At 42.3% G+C, this 15,082-nt stretch overlaps 1 protein-coding gene across 2 annotated transcripts in view; it reads right to left on the bottom strand.

The window, feature by feature from the left end:
• USP34 (ubiquitin specific peptidase 34) overlaps positions 1-15,082 on the bottom strand; it is a 265,775-nt gene that overhangs the window by 134,502 nt on the left and 116,191 nt on the right. For both annotated transcript variants that reach the window (XM_088477313.1, XM_088477314.1), the window contains 6 exons: positions 12,799-12,924; positions 12,468-12,590; positions 8,566-8,649; positions 7,999-8,085; positions 6,738-6,938; positions 1,094-1,176 (listed from right to left, as the gene is read on the bottom strand). In XM_088477313.1, the coding sequence (XP_088333439.1) occupies positions 1,094-1,176; positions 6,738-6,938; positions 7,999-8,085; positions 8,566-8,649; positions 12,468-12,590; positions 12,799-12,924 (704 nt within the window). The remainder of the gene's footprint in view (positions 1-1,093; positions 1,177-6,737; positions 6,939-7,998; positions 8,086-8,565; positions 8,650-12,467; positions 12,591-12,798; positions 12,925-15,082) is intronic.

The raw sequence follows: 15,082 nt of genomic DNA, 5'->3' as shown, positions 1-15,082 counted from the left end.
GTGCTGTAGGCTTAAGGAAAGAAAAAAAACGGTAGAGGCCATATGCAAGCACAGGGAGAACATACAAACTCCAAACAGCTAGGGCGTACTGGGAATAAAACCCACAACCCTGTTAAGGGTTGCACCCCCCACACAACTCCAGAGTGAGGATGCAGGTGATGCTGGCAATAAGCCCCGGCTCCTTTTAAGGCAGGTGCATATGCTAATAATACTCCTGGAGTATGGCGGCATCTGTGCAAGCCAGCATGAAGTAGACTCTGCCCCTACTATAATAAGCGGGCGGGGCGCAAACAATGTATAGCAGACATAAAGCGAGTGGTGGAGCGGGAATGAAATAGACAGCGCCGGTGCAATCTTCATACAAGCACCGGCGCCGCAACCCGCAGCCGAGAGCGCTGTGAATAACAGCCTCGCTCCCTGGCGGCTGTGTGCAGAAGCCAGCGCTCCTACAAGCACCAGCGCGGCAGGGAACAGCCGCGCTGAGTAGCTCCCTAAGCCCCGCCAATTGGTGCTATGTAGACTCCCTTATGGGAGTAGCGGGGCGCGGCAGGCTCCCTCCTCGTGGGGATAGAGCAGAGGGAAGATTCGGCTCTCGTGAGAGCAGCAAACAGAGCGCTGTCAGGCTCTATAAAGTAAGACAGCGCTCATCGTGCAGGGATCAGGCATGCTGCTAGGCAGCAACATTACAGACTGTCTGAACAGTCTCCCTGTACTGGTATCCGCGCTCTATGCGCGGTAGCTCCGCCCCTTGTAATAACGCTAGCGGCGTTACAGGATTCCAGGAGGGGATATACTACAGTATATGCCACATGAGCCTGGGAGGGGGCGGAGGGGCCGCAGCTAAGAGTGGGCTGGAGCTCAGCCCTATGTGACCGGCTCTCTCGGGCACATTCTAAAAACTGGGGCTGATGGGGCATAGAGGGGGAGGAGCCAGTCACACTTCAGAATTATTTAAAGTGCCAGGCTCTGCTCTACCACCGTCTATACCCCACTGTCTTGAACTCCAGTGTCCCCTAGTGGATGAAGGAGAAATACTTCAAATGGTCTTTGGTGTTGTTTGGCACATGAGGTATAAATAATACATTATACTTACCTTTGGGCTAAGTTATCATAGGTATAAGCGACAGACATTAACCGCTGAATCAAACAGGTTCCTTGGACAAGAACTAGGAAAACCTTCAGAGAGACAAAAATGAAAGAAATCTACAATGAAATATACTAAATATACAAACACTGTAACAGACAAGTAAACAAATAAAGTATTTTATTATTCTTGAACTGAACCTTTACTTTTATATTAATTTAGCGTTGCACACAATATTTAAGAACATGACCCTTTATAGTGGAACTAGTGGACGGCAAATGTGATTCCCTTGTGACATGCTTTCATGTTAGCAGCAAAACCATATTTCTATTTTCAACAAAATGGCAGCAAATGAGCTTCCGCGTTACATTTTCTGGGTGGAAAAATGTTTTATTCTTAACTGCTTGTACAACACAAGTAAAAATTTCAGTGATTTGCATTTCACGTAGAGAGAAGAAAGACTGAAGACTTTTGTACTCCCCATAAGATCCATTCCTCACAATGCATCAGCTAGTAAGGAGTAGAAAAGCCTATCCAACACAGAATAAGCTACGGGGTGCGAACATCGTTACAAGGAATGGATTAGATGGGGAGTACAAAAATCCTCTTTCCTCTACCATCCAATCTGGTGGACACTGCTAGACCCTGGGATTTCCCAAAACAAGTTTAAAGGGAGGGGGGGTTACAGCCTTGCAAAGCCAGTCATAAAATTGTACGTTAATTGGCAGCTAAAGATACCATGAATGTAATCCAAGGCATATAGGAAACTGGTATAAGCACTGAGGACCAGGTAATGACCTTGCACCATGAGGACCCATGCCTTATTGCTCTAGGGCCCGCACTAATGGAAATTGAGCCCTAATGGAACTAACACCAGCTCAGGGAAAGACGATAAGCTTCCTAAAAAAACAGCAGCAATTCTAAGGAGGATCAAGTGCCAAATGGGGCCCATACTGTACCTGATCGACTGCCCAGCAGAAAACCAGGTCAGTCTGTCCAGACAATGGTGCCATGATCCTGATTTATTTCCCTCATACTTTACTCATTTGTCCTGCGACTTACCTCTGCCACCTGTTCTACAGGTTAGGATATCCAGATTTGCCTGCAGGCTGCAGCATGTGTCTGTGTTGCTAGTTGCTGGATTCCCTTTGTGGACTTAGGGCCTGATTCAGAGCCGGACGCAATTAGCGCTCGCTCGTCCAGAAAATAGGGGTGGCTATTCAAATGAACCGTTCGCTGTTTGCGGTCTGTTCACGCCTCTAGGTCTGAACGAGCGTACAAAACTTGCGGTCGTTTTTTGGGAAACTACGCCCCCTGGCCGCTCGCATCCTACGTCATGTCCGCTATTTATTAGATTAATCGAGTACATCGAACAGGGTATGAACTGCTCGCTATTCTTGTGGTTGGTTTTTGCTACCACAATTTTGCGAGCAGTTCTGGCTTAAAAAAAACCCAGTGACGTGGTCAATGACGCTGCTGTTTTAAATATGCACACCCATAAAACGCCCGTTTTGACCTTTAAGCACGCCTGCGATCGGATCTCCACTCCCCGTTTTCAAGCACCTTCCCCTGTTACCACCCACATACACCTCTTTCTGTCACTCAAATTAGCAGGCATTCGCTATTTTGCGAGCACATGAATTTCGTCCGCACTGACTGGTTCGCGCATGCGTATAACGATCCGTACGCATGCGCAGTTGGGCAAACATCGCTCAGAGCGAACGAGCTGCCGCTTACGAGTGGCTCTGAATCAGGCCCTTATTGTGCACATGAGAGTCTCTCTGTCTGTGAGAGCTGCAGGCTCCTGATTACAAGAAGAGTTTTGCAATCCAGCTAATATGCTGGACCTGAACTGCAGAGATCATGTGGATGTATTATTCCCAGTCCATTAGTGCTTACAAGTCTCTCTGCATGTCCACAGTGTGCTCCATGCCTAAGTTCCCTCCAAAACCAGCTCTGGGCGTAGCCATGACAGTGTGGGCCAGCTGACAGATCAGTATTCCATCGGGAGCCAGCCAGCGGTCACCTGAATCTCTCAGCCTATCCCTGAATAGCCAGGGGTATAAAGGAAGCTTCCCGAGCACTCTCTAATTTGCCTGTGCTATGTTGTCCACAGACCTGCTGCGGTCTCTCATCAATCACAGCAAGAGTTCTGCGCAGTAACCATCTCCAGTACTCACTGGCTCAACCTAGCATTCCTGCAATAGCTGGTACTGATCACCCCAGCGTGCCTGCAATAGCTGGTTCTGCTCTGTATCCCAGCGTTCCTGCAATAGCTGGTTCTGACCCGCATCCCAGCAATCCTGCAACCCAGCAATCCTGTGGAGCTGGTTCAGTTTAGTTATCTAGCCTACGCAGCTCTACTACTTACTCAAAGTGTCATTCTGAATGAGCAGGAGTTATATCAAGCCTTCTAGTTTTCAACCCAGCCTCTCTAGTCCCACTCCCGTGGCAACTCCTAGTCTGAGTCCACTTAATCCCAGCAACAGGAAATGAAGCCAAGCAATCAGCAACTCAAAAGAAGAGAGTCTACAGCCCAAAAATAAAAAATTTAATTGACCCCTGTCCATGAAGACCACAAACCCAGTTGAAACTGGACCTCAAGGGCTCCATTAACCCGATAAAGGCAATCAGGGAACAGAAATAGTCATGAAAAAAATCTCCATGAGAAGGAAACCTCAAAAAGGCTTAACCATAGGACCCCAACCTGCAAACCTGCACAATATGGTCTGCCAGTACTTCAGGGAGGTTCAATCATAAGACCCCAAAGAAGAACAGTGCACATGTGGACGGTGCAGCAGAAATCTGAACCTCTAGGAAAGACCATTTAGGCTTCATCATGAATTCGTCCACAAAGACAAGCTCCTGATAGAGACAAGTGCAAGCACAGTTGGGAAGTCCACCTCAGAACAAAAAGCTATTCTCATCGTGGCAAAACTGGTACTGACAAAGGATACCATCTAATCCCAGTATCTGTCCAGAAGTCCCCAAAAAAAAACCAGACACTGAAACCAGTGTTGGCTTCAAAGGGTATACCAAGATGTGGGATCTTTACCAGGAACAATGATACCGAGAAGCCACTTGAGTAGTGATTCAAAACAGCCTGAAGAAGAGCAGCCTCTCCGGGAATGACTGCAATACACTTGAGCAGAGCTGTGCTGGGGGAGAATGGTTGTGCCGAATCGGAACAGAAAACTGCTGAACTTCTGTATAGGAAGGACAAACACTACAAATTAAGGGCTCAATTCAAATAGGCATGACATTGTCACTCTCTTGATAAGTGCTGTTAGTGGATCCAGGGCCAGATCAAACTGTGAAGACGTGCGCCAGCAACTCACAACCCTCGTTCCTAACTGAATTGAGGCCTAAATGCTGACCTGAAATATCTGAGCAGTCAATAAAAATGGCAGCATGAGCTAATAAGGCAAAGCATCAATAATTACTGTGATCAAGGAGGAAATAGTCTCACAAGCCTGAAAAACCCTTTGTACCACAGGCGTAACTACTATAGCTGCAGCTGCTATTGGGGCCCAAAGCTGAGGGGGCCCATCATCCTTCCATGTGTTATATAAATTTTCACCATTGGGTGGTACTTACGGGCCCTTACAAACTTTTGCTATGGGACCTTCAAATACCCAGTTTCCCACCTGCTTTGTACAGTATTCGGAGAAAGGCATCTAGTCATTTCTTCTAGGGGGAGGGGGGGATTGCAGTGGTAGGAGCGAATAGTGATAAATAGATCAGGGTGGAGGGTAGTTCTAGTTTGTTAAATATTTGTGCCATTCCCTTTAACCCAGAGTCTAGAGCAGGGGTTTCCCATGGTCCTCAAGGTACACTAACAGTCCAGGTTTTAAGGATAGCCATACTTGAGCACAGATGACTTAATTAGTGCCTCAGTTATTTTGATTTAACCATCTGTGCTTAAGCATGGATATCACTAAAACTAAAACTGTTCGTGTGCCTTAAAGACAGAGGTTGGGAATCACTGGTCTAGAGGGTATATTTACTAAAGTGCAGGTCAAATTCTACTTAACATTCATCTAACACCTTCTGGAAGATAATAGCTAGAATCTGATTTCGTTGCTACGGGCAACATCTCCACTTCTAAGAACCCACATTTTAGTAAATATACCCCATAGCAGTTTCCCCCAGACTGAATGGTGGCAGGAATAGTACATTTGGTGGATGCCTCTATTGTCTGTATTGTATTTACTAAAATCCACCCCTATTTCTGATAAAACAAAGGAAGCATTATTGTAGATGGGAGAAATGGTCATAGATGTCGATCTCTACTGTCCCAGGCTCTTGGCTTGGAAACTGCAGTTAATCTGGTAGAGGTCTTGAAATAGTGTTTCAGTAATTTTGGCGACACCAGACTGGCGAAGAGATCATGATATGCCAACATTCTAAGCATGTTAGCAGAGCCGCCCTGGAGGCTGTCTCTGAAGGATGACGATCTCAGTGAAAGTCCATTACTCCACCAAGAGTTAACTGACATGGTTTTAACGGAAAGACTGTCGATTCCATGATTTTTCTGGCAAGGAGCTACTTGAGCAGGCCATTCAGACCATGATCAAAGCCTGTAAACTGCTCTCTTCTAAAAAAAAATCATATAGCAAGGAAAACCTAGATATGTTGGCCTTTAATTTGGCAAACCTCTTGCCTTTCTTAAAGGATGGTCTGGACAGAGGCCTGAAATTAGCTTTGGCTCTATCAATCATTGTCAGCAAAAGTTGACTAGACTTCTTGAGGTGCACATGCGATTCATCAGGAAGTTCTACATATTCAACAACCCCATGATCAGCAAGACCTCATCTTAGTCTTTTCACCATTACAGAAACCAACATTCAAACCTCTTGAGTTAATTGACTTTAAATTACTTAACTGAAAGATGTATTTTTGTTGGCTATTTCTTCTGTAAGAAGGGTACTGAATTGGCTGCGTTACCTTGTAGGTAATCATATCTCGTGTCCTTTCATAAGGAATACAAATCTTTTGTTCCATCTCAAAGGTGGTGTCTAAATTCAATCTGAAACAGGACCATCACTGTACCTGGGACCGATGTAGCCTAGGAAAGTAGTAAACGCTCTTCCTCATGGATGTGGTTAGATCTTTACTAGACTTTGTTGTTAAATGATCATCAGTGCATTAAAGTAGTGTCTGGGCTCTTTGTGATCCCCAAGAGAGAGAATGAACGGCAAATAAACAGCAGGTGGTCAGGTGGAATGCGGCAACCATTATACAGACGTTTATCACGGAGAAGGTTCTGGTTCTCGTTAACATTAGGAGGCACTTTACCAGATCAATGAGCACCTCCTAAGCAGCGCATCATGGAGCCTCAGTTGAGGCCGGGCTGCAACCTGGTCCTCCATCCACAAGTTTACCAGATTTTATTGATTCGATGTCTTTGTATCGAATGACATCAGTTTTATGTGAAAAAATTTGCGCACAGCTTTGCCTGATTGTGTCCTCCCTAACCTTTATATCCTGCTTAGTTGTGTTAGCAGTGTCCCCTAAATGGATTTAGAGAAAAGGATTTAATGGGGAGTACCGAAAACTCTATTTTCACACAGTTTTTCTCAGAAGACATAATGTGGCAAGATCTATCTGGTATATGATACAAATAGAAAGAGCAAATATCATGCAAAAGTACCTCTGTTAAACGGGGTATGTGGAGGCCCTTTGAGTGATCTCCAGCTGACTTTCTCGATTTGCCAGGCCATGCTCTTTTTCTGTGGTTCTCAGCTATTCCTGACCAGGCAAAGACGTCATGATATGCCAGATCCAGATCTGTTGGGTCCACAGCAAACTGACATATCAACTTTAGCAAACACGCTAAACAGTCCAGCTGCCACTGTAGAGATACAGATTGAATTCATAATAACTGCACTTAAAACATAATTTCTCTTAGTATGTAAGCTCACACGGGCAGGGCACTCCTGTCTCATGTTCATCCCTAGCACTATAATTGCTTCCACTATTTATTGTCTCGTCATCTATTCCCTTTCAGTGACACTGACTGTGTGCTCGCCCATCGTTGGGTACAGACTCATTGAAGTGCTAATCTACCTTCTCCAATGACTCACCCTCACTTGCCTGTAAAGATACTAAATTCCTCAATGCTTGCCTCCTGTCCGCATACTACCTAGTATGTTAGTTTATTTTTCTGTACTGCTCGAAAGGCATGCAGTTAATGTACTGAGTCATGTATTACTGTGACTTTGCATATACCCTGTACGGCACTATGGAAACTTTGTGGTGCCTTAAAGAAAAATGAGCATAATTATAATCTCTCAATTGCATTCATTCCGAAAAGTGAATGCCAGATTGGATGGGTACATATTAAAGATATGGTGAGAGATAGCATAAGTTATTAGTCAGAATAATATTTGATAGAAAACATTACCACCTTCCACGATAATTATTAAGCGGGTAAAAGTGGTTAAATGTTTCTGCTTATTACATGGACCCTTATGACTGTAGAATACATATTCAACTTACATTAAAGGGTATTGTAACAATTCAAGCAAATCAAAGCTTATTTTTAAATATTAAATTATTTTTTATTGAAAGGTGATTTCACAGAATACTTTTGCATGGAATTGCTGACAAGAGTAACAAATACAAGGGAATAAAGATCTGTTGTGAAACGGATATAACGGTCACTAGGCTTTCTCTAATGTATGATTGTGAACCTGTAGAGGTAACTGCAGGTCACAATGGTCACTGCTGTTATAGATAAGCACTTTGCACAGATGCTTCAGCAAAGCTATTGCAGTTTAAGATATTGTGTAATCACAAATGAGAAAGTCATTACTGTGCAACTTTCCTAAAGAGGAGAGTTAAAACTACCGTACTATACAACTTTAGTAATTGACCACATAACATACTGTACAACATGAATGTGAACTTACTACAGTCCATGATTCTTGCTCTTTGGGCTCCAAAATCCCAGAATTGAAGATTTCAATTAGCTGTTGTAGACCCCCTGCAGCAACAAACTAAAGATACAATGCAAATTTATTACACTCATATAAACAAGAAGCCATTAATACAATTGGAAACATGTATTCTATGTATAACTGTTATAAAGAAATAGTATTATATTCCCTATATGATGTTCAAACAATATATTTATTGCAGTTTTGGAAAGAAGAAAACACACAAAATAATAAGTTAAACTTGGTACAGTAACTTTTTTTTTTTTTTTTTAGTCTGCTGCAATATTGTGTTAGAACACAGGTTCTCAAACTCAGCCCTCAAGACCCCATGAAGTTCATGTTTTCCAGGTCTCCTAACAGAATCACAAAATGTGTCCGTGAGTAATGAATACATCTGCGCACCTGCTGGGAGACCTGGAAAACGTGACCTGTTTGGGGTCCCGGGAACCAAGTTTAAGAAGATAAACAGTTATATATGAAATATTGTAAGGTTATAGTTTATAACAGTAGTATTTTAGAACTATATTACTAACACTTTACCTTGCAGCTCCATGTGTTTTTACTGTTCTCAATCTGATCTTCACTAGAGTCATCAGAGTCTGGATACAAATCACTATAACTGCCCTGTAAAGAGTAATACCATTTATTAACTTTGAATAAACTCTCTTGTATTTACAGTTTCTTCAAACTACAAAAGTAAATGGCAGGTTTTTGTAGAGGCTTATCCTCATTCAATCCAGTAAAATAGCACATACAGTATTAATAATATAAGCAGCACCATTTTTTTTTCAAGCAGGAAGCACGGTTGCCATAATGGTTAGCATTACTGCCTTAAAGCCGTGAGGTCATGATTTAAATATATGGCCAAGACACTATCTGAGTTTGTACATTTTCCCCTTGTGTCCGAGGATTTCCTCCAGGTGCTCCGGTTTCATTCCACAAACAAAAACATACTGGTAGGTTAATTAGCCTCTAAGAATAAATAACTCTAGTGTGTATTGAAGGTTCACAGCTGTAGTCCGACCTGACTCCTTCCCAAAAAGATAATCCCAACGGAACATCTTCTTGGGCTTTCTGTTCAAAACCCATAATAAGAGGGTGTTTTTATAGGTAGAAAAGAGCCTCATGTTCGAAAACAGGTGTTGGATTAACTTTCATGAAGGTACTGGGGAATATGGTATTCACTAACAAAGTGATTTTGTAAAGTAACAAGTCTCTACAGAGCTTTGACCAGTCAGTTGATCATACTATCCCCAAGCTTGTTTCTTTCACTCTGTTGGTGATGGAGAGGCAAAAATACAAACATGGGTTTTGCGTTCCCCAACAGAGATTAGATGATATGTACGGAAGAGGGGAAAGGGGTGAGAAAAACAAAACATTCAATCCCAGGTAGAGTGACAATGAACACCAGAGGAGTCAATTATCGTGCTAGAGCTCAGAGGGATTTCAACACTCTGGTCAGTGGAAGCCAGGGCCATCAAAATACAATCCAACAACATTGATCAAGAGGTTTGACTCCTCAATGGCATACAGAAATCGTCAAGGGGCACTAGGAATGCCCTGGTTATGAGAGAGAACTGCAGGGTCATGCGTAAGGTGAAGCAACAGGTTTCCACGATATAGCATGCCTGGGTTGGAAAACTGGGAAGCAGACTTCTCCAGTAGTCAAACTTCACATCATCCAGAAGTTTTTCAACAGGTGGTGGTCAGATGTGGCAACCAGATATCAACAACATGGAACCTCAGTTGAAATACAGCTTGGCGTGGTTTTGATCCAGCTCAAGAAATTCAGGTTTCTGTTGGGATGGCATGTCGCCATCATGGAGATACTGCAGGTCCAGAAGAGATAAAGAGAGGACATTCCACTGATTTTGGCAGCACCGGACTGGCCCAGGTGGTATTGGCACACAGATGTTCTCAGCATGACAGAGCGCCAAGCATGGAACCTACCTGTAAAGGGGCACATCCACTAGCAGACTTTGAAACAACTGCACGATTACGACATTGTAATTGTGCAGTCATTTCACAGTCTGTGCTGTGCCCACAGTACGCTGAGCGATTAGTCGTTCCGTGTAGACACATCAATCATCCCCTAACATTCTCAACCTGACGTTATCGTCAGGTTGACCAGCATGTTCCGGCGATGATTGATGTCGGTAACGACCAGCGGGAGCGCGCATTGCTGGTCGTTTCAGACATTAATGTGCCCGATTCATGAGCGATTGAACGATAACGATATCGTTATTGTTCAATCGCTAATAGAAATCGGCAAGTGGATGTGTGCCTTACGACCTTGGGGCAGATGCACTAAGCCTTGGAGAGTGATAAAGTGGAGAGTGATAAAGTACTAACCAATCAGCTCCTGTCATTTCACAGGCTGTGTTTGAAATATGACAGGAGCTGATAAATTGGTACTTTTTCACTCTCCACTTTAACACGCTCCAAGGCTTAGTGCATCTCCCCCCTTGTCTTTTGAGTAAGGGCCCGTTTACCTTCTTTGACTTTGGCATTGAAGCCATGATCCATCGAGCTAAAATAATTTTTCTTACAGTGTGGTTCAGACCATTCTCAAAGATCAAAAACCTATTATAGTCAAGAATTCACACAGGGTCTGAAATATCCACTTCACCTGTATGAAACTCTTTGTTTCATTTGTAATGGTTACTGCAGTTTATGCTGGAGGGACTGGAAGAGGGTCTAAAAGTCAGATATTTGGAGTGGCAAACCACACCATGTTTGGCATTGTGGATTGTGATCTAAAGCTGGCCACACACAGCGATATTTTACCCGATCTGGCCGATTCCGACGCATTGGAACGACAGATTGTGTAAAATATGGCCAAATCCTGAGTAAATCGTGAGTCCCCACTCACGATCACGATGCGATGCGCGTCCCCGCTGGCCACACATCACATAGTCAGATCTGCCGTGCAGTAGGGCAGATCTGACAACCTAGGAGGCGATGCACTGTAAAAGTCTGAACGCAGGAGAGATTGTATGAAGATTGGAAACCAAATTGTGTGGAGATCGTGCGCAGAGCTGCCGGGGAGAGTTTCAAGGGAAATCGTACACAAATCGTACACATCGGCTGATCGTGTGCAGATCGCCATGTGTGTGGCTAGCTTAAGGCTTGTATGCAGATATGGGAACTCAATTCATAAAACTCAGACGGACAGCTCTTGTGCTGATGTTTGCTTCCAGATGGAGCTCGGCTTTGAATGAGAACAGTTGATTTTTATATGCTATGCACTGCACATAGTCCCGTTTTGTGAGCTTTTAACACCTACCAATCGAGTAATTGTTCCGCCTACACATTTTTTCTTCACAATAAAAGCATTTGTATTTGATGAGGGCAACTCTAGCAATACAGAAAATTATCGAACCTATTTGTTGAAAGATGGCAACTTTTTAAGGGGCCAAAAGTAATGGGACAAACTAAACAATCCTAAATCGAACTTTCACTTTTTAATACTTTGTTGCAAATCCTTTGCAGGCAATTACAGCCTGAAGTCTGGAACGCATAGACATCACCAGACGCTAGGTTTCATCCCTGGTGATGCTCTGCCAGGCCTCTACTGCAAATGTCTTCAGTTCCTTCTTGTTCTTGGGGCATTTTCCCTTCAGTTTTGTCTTCATCAAGTGAAATGCATGCTCAATCGGATTCAGGTCAGGGGATTGACTTGGCCATTGCATAACATTCCACTTTTTAGCCTTAAAAAACTCTTTGGTTGCTTTTGCAGTATGCTTCGGGTCATTGTCCATCTGCACTGTGAAGCGCCGTCCAATGAGTTCTGAAGCATTTGACTGAATACGAGCATATAATATTACCTGCTTAATTGATAATGAAATAACGAGGGAATAGCCCACACCTGTCCATGAAATAGTTTTTGGGTTGATAGTCCCATTACTTTTTACCCCTTAAAAATTGGGAGGCACATATAGAAACCGTTGTAATTCCTACACCGTTCACCTGATTTGGATGTAATTACCCTCAAATGAAATCTGAAAGTCTGCAGTTAAAGCACATCTTGTTTGTTTCATTTCAAAGCCATTGTGGTGGTGAATAGAGGCCAAAATATGAAAATTCTGTCAATGTCCCAATATTTATGCACCTGACTGTATGCCTGTGCACACATATACATACATTTTTTTCTTAAGCCTGGAGAATGTTACGTAGACTGATTGCAATAAAGTTTAAAAAAAAAAAAAGTGACAAGAGAACTGTTTTTGTGACAACTTCAAGCTTTACGGATGTCTGAATGAAAATTCACGAGTGATAAAACAGGTCTTCTTGACATTCTTCAAACATAATCAAAATGTAAAATCATCTATATCCACAACTTAAAGAACACAAAAGGACTTGCATTATAAAAAGGAGAAAAAAAAATAAGGCCGATTTTTTTTTTTTTTAATACGAGTTACATTCATTTAAATCTTTATTACCGTAGACTCTCTCCTTATTCTCCTGTTTGGCTTGCCCAGTGCTTCAATAATTTCAAGAGCATACAGAAGTTTATGAGCGCTTTTTATCCGTAGTAAGTCTTTCCAACAAGGTCCATCGTTAGCCTATTAAAAAAATCGATAATGAGAAAACCTAAAAACTGAATATGTATTGTACGGTTACAACTGTGACATTTTGGGGGCACTTTTCCCCCCTGTCCACAGGCAAACCCTTGGAAATTGTTGACAGTCATGTACAGGAAAAAATAAGTGCCCCCCTTTCCCCAGCATCATAGTGCAATGCACTGAAATCAGCCATGGAATCCCTTCTCACCTGCTCCTCAGACACATTCTGGAATGCCTGTAGCATATTGGGGCAGGTTGGAAGCAGCATCAGGAGCTCCCACACTCGCCTGGAGAGGTTCTCAGCATGGAGATGCAGCTCCTCACATCTAGCACTCTGCAATCAAGAAATATATTGAAATACTTCTCTCTACTGTTCACTGTATATAGAATTTACAATACTGTGATTAGGAAGGCAATCTGTTTGAGACAATATTGAATGGTTATGGGTAATATTCTATCAATAAAGGACAACATTACACTTAAGGAGCATACACACGGTCAGATTTATCAGATCTGACAGATGAAAGATCTTACCAAAGATTTGACCGATTTCAACGATTGAACGATTTTTGACTGCATTAAAATGAATGGAATCATCCAAGTCTGACTGCAAACACATCAGATGGCAGATATCGTTATCTGACCATCGGGAACGCGCATCGTTCATCTGACAGACCTGACAGATATGTAAAATTTTCCTTCAGATATGAACGATTGAACGATTTTTTAAATCATTATCGTTCAGATCTGAAGAAAAATCTGACCGTGTGTATGCACCATTAGGGGTGAAATTCAATAAGCCGCAGAGTTAACCCCACGGTTAACTGCAGTGCTGCGTGGGGATAGCTATTAAATTAAATAGCATTTTTCCTGTGCAGTAAATCAGGGGTTAATGCACTGAAACCTAAAGATTCCACGTAAACTGCGGAATCAAAGGGTTTCCCCGCGGGTTTAAGCCCCGATGGTGCCTTTGCCGCATGGACATTTCCGCGCAGCTACTGAGGCTGTGAGGGAAAGTCCACCTCTGGGAAATAACACACATGGTGAAACCCCGCTAATTGAGGTACAATTAAAGCGTGTTTAAATTATATTGCTTAAGATACTTCTAAAGTCAATTTAGAATTTAAAGGTAAAAAAATAAAAAAAAAAAGTCTAAAGAAATGAGACTTGCGGGTTTTCACCGTTTTGGCTGCTGGATTTAAAAATAATATTCTATGCAAAATATAATTGAACTTGCATTTAACTTATTGACCTTTTAAATCTGACAAAAAAAAAAAAATATATGATGAAATCCAGGATTTTTGAAAGCCCACTACAGGTTGAGTCTCCCATAATCAAAATGCTTGGGACCAGGAGTATTTTGGATATCGGAATATTCCGTATTTTAGAATATTTGCATACCATAGTGAAATATCTTGGGAATGGGACCCAAATATAAACACAGAATGCATTTATGTGTTATATACACCTTATACACAGAGCCTGCAGGTCATTTTATTAAATATTTTCAATAATTTTGTAGCTCAAACACAGTTTGTGTACATACATGAAATTCATTTATGTTTCATATACACAATATACACACAGCCTGAATGTAATTTGATACAATATGTTTAATAAGTTGTGCCTTAAAGTTTGTGTACATTGAACCATCAAAAATCAAAGGTTTCATTATCTCAGTCATGCTAAAAAATTTCCGTATTTCGAAATATTCTGTAATTCGGAATATTTGGATATGGGAGACTCAACCTGTACTCATTAAATACTAGTAAATAGCAGCCCATCACTGCTCCACCCCTACTTTCCTACTGTTCTCAGCGCAATGGTCCTCCTCTGTGGATGGTGTGTCCCATCTCTGCAGTGGAGCCATTGGGGAGACGCGAGCCACACCTCCCACCACGCATGTCGGGGATGGGACAGGCTACTTATTATCAGATTAAATGAACAGAAGCAGTGAGGTAAATATATGAGCTTAATGGAGTTTGCTCCGGGCTCTTCATTCTTGAACATTTATTGGAAGCTTTGCTTCTGCTGGGAGCCACAGACATTGGAACAGGTGGTGAACCAACCAAATTTTTTTTGATAACTGGCTGAATTGACTTGTTCCAATTCAATAAGAGCTTGTTATAGTATGCTCTTGCAAATCATGCATATTTCACTGCTTTAAACATCAGGATCAACTTTTCCAAGAATCTCAAGAAAATACATTGATGTCGACATGAGCATCAACTAGCACCATTGTAAAGAGGATATATTTTCCTAGGCAAGAAATACCCAGCTACTGTTGATTGTCCGTCATCAAAACCAGTCATGTTGGAGGGTAGGTAAATGCTGACTTAACATTGTACAGATTTGGCCAAGCAATGTAATCAATCCATGCCCTCATGGCTTTGCTAAGGAAACTACGTACACTATAGCTACCCGCACTAAGATGCATGGGGTCATTTGTTGAAAATTCATCAAAATCAGTCATGCGACATGTCCCTTCACCT

Source organism: Taudactylus pleione, unplaced genomic scaffold (genome assembly GCF_031769625.1).
Source record: "Taudactylus pleione unplaced genomic scaffold, aTauple2 ptg000201l, whole genome shotgun sequence".
NCBI classification, from domain to species: domain Eukaryota; kingdom Metazoa; phylum Chordata; class Amphibia; order Anura; family Myobatrachidae; genus Taudactylus; species Taudactylus pleione.
The sequence above is the reverse complement of the archived record's forward strand: the minus strand, read 5'-3'. Positions and strand labels throughout refer to the sequence as shown.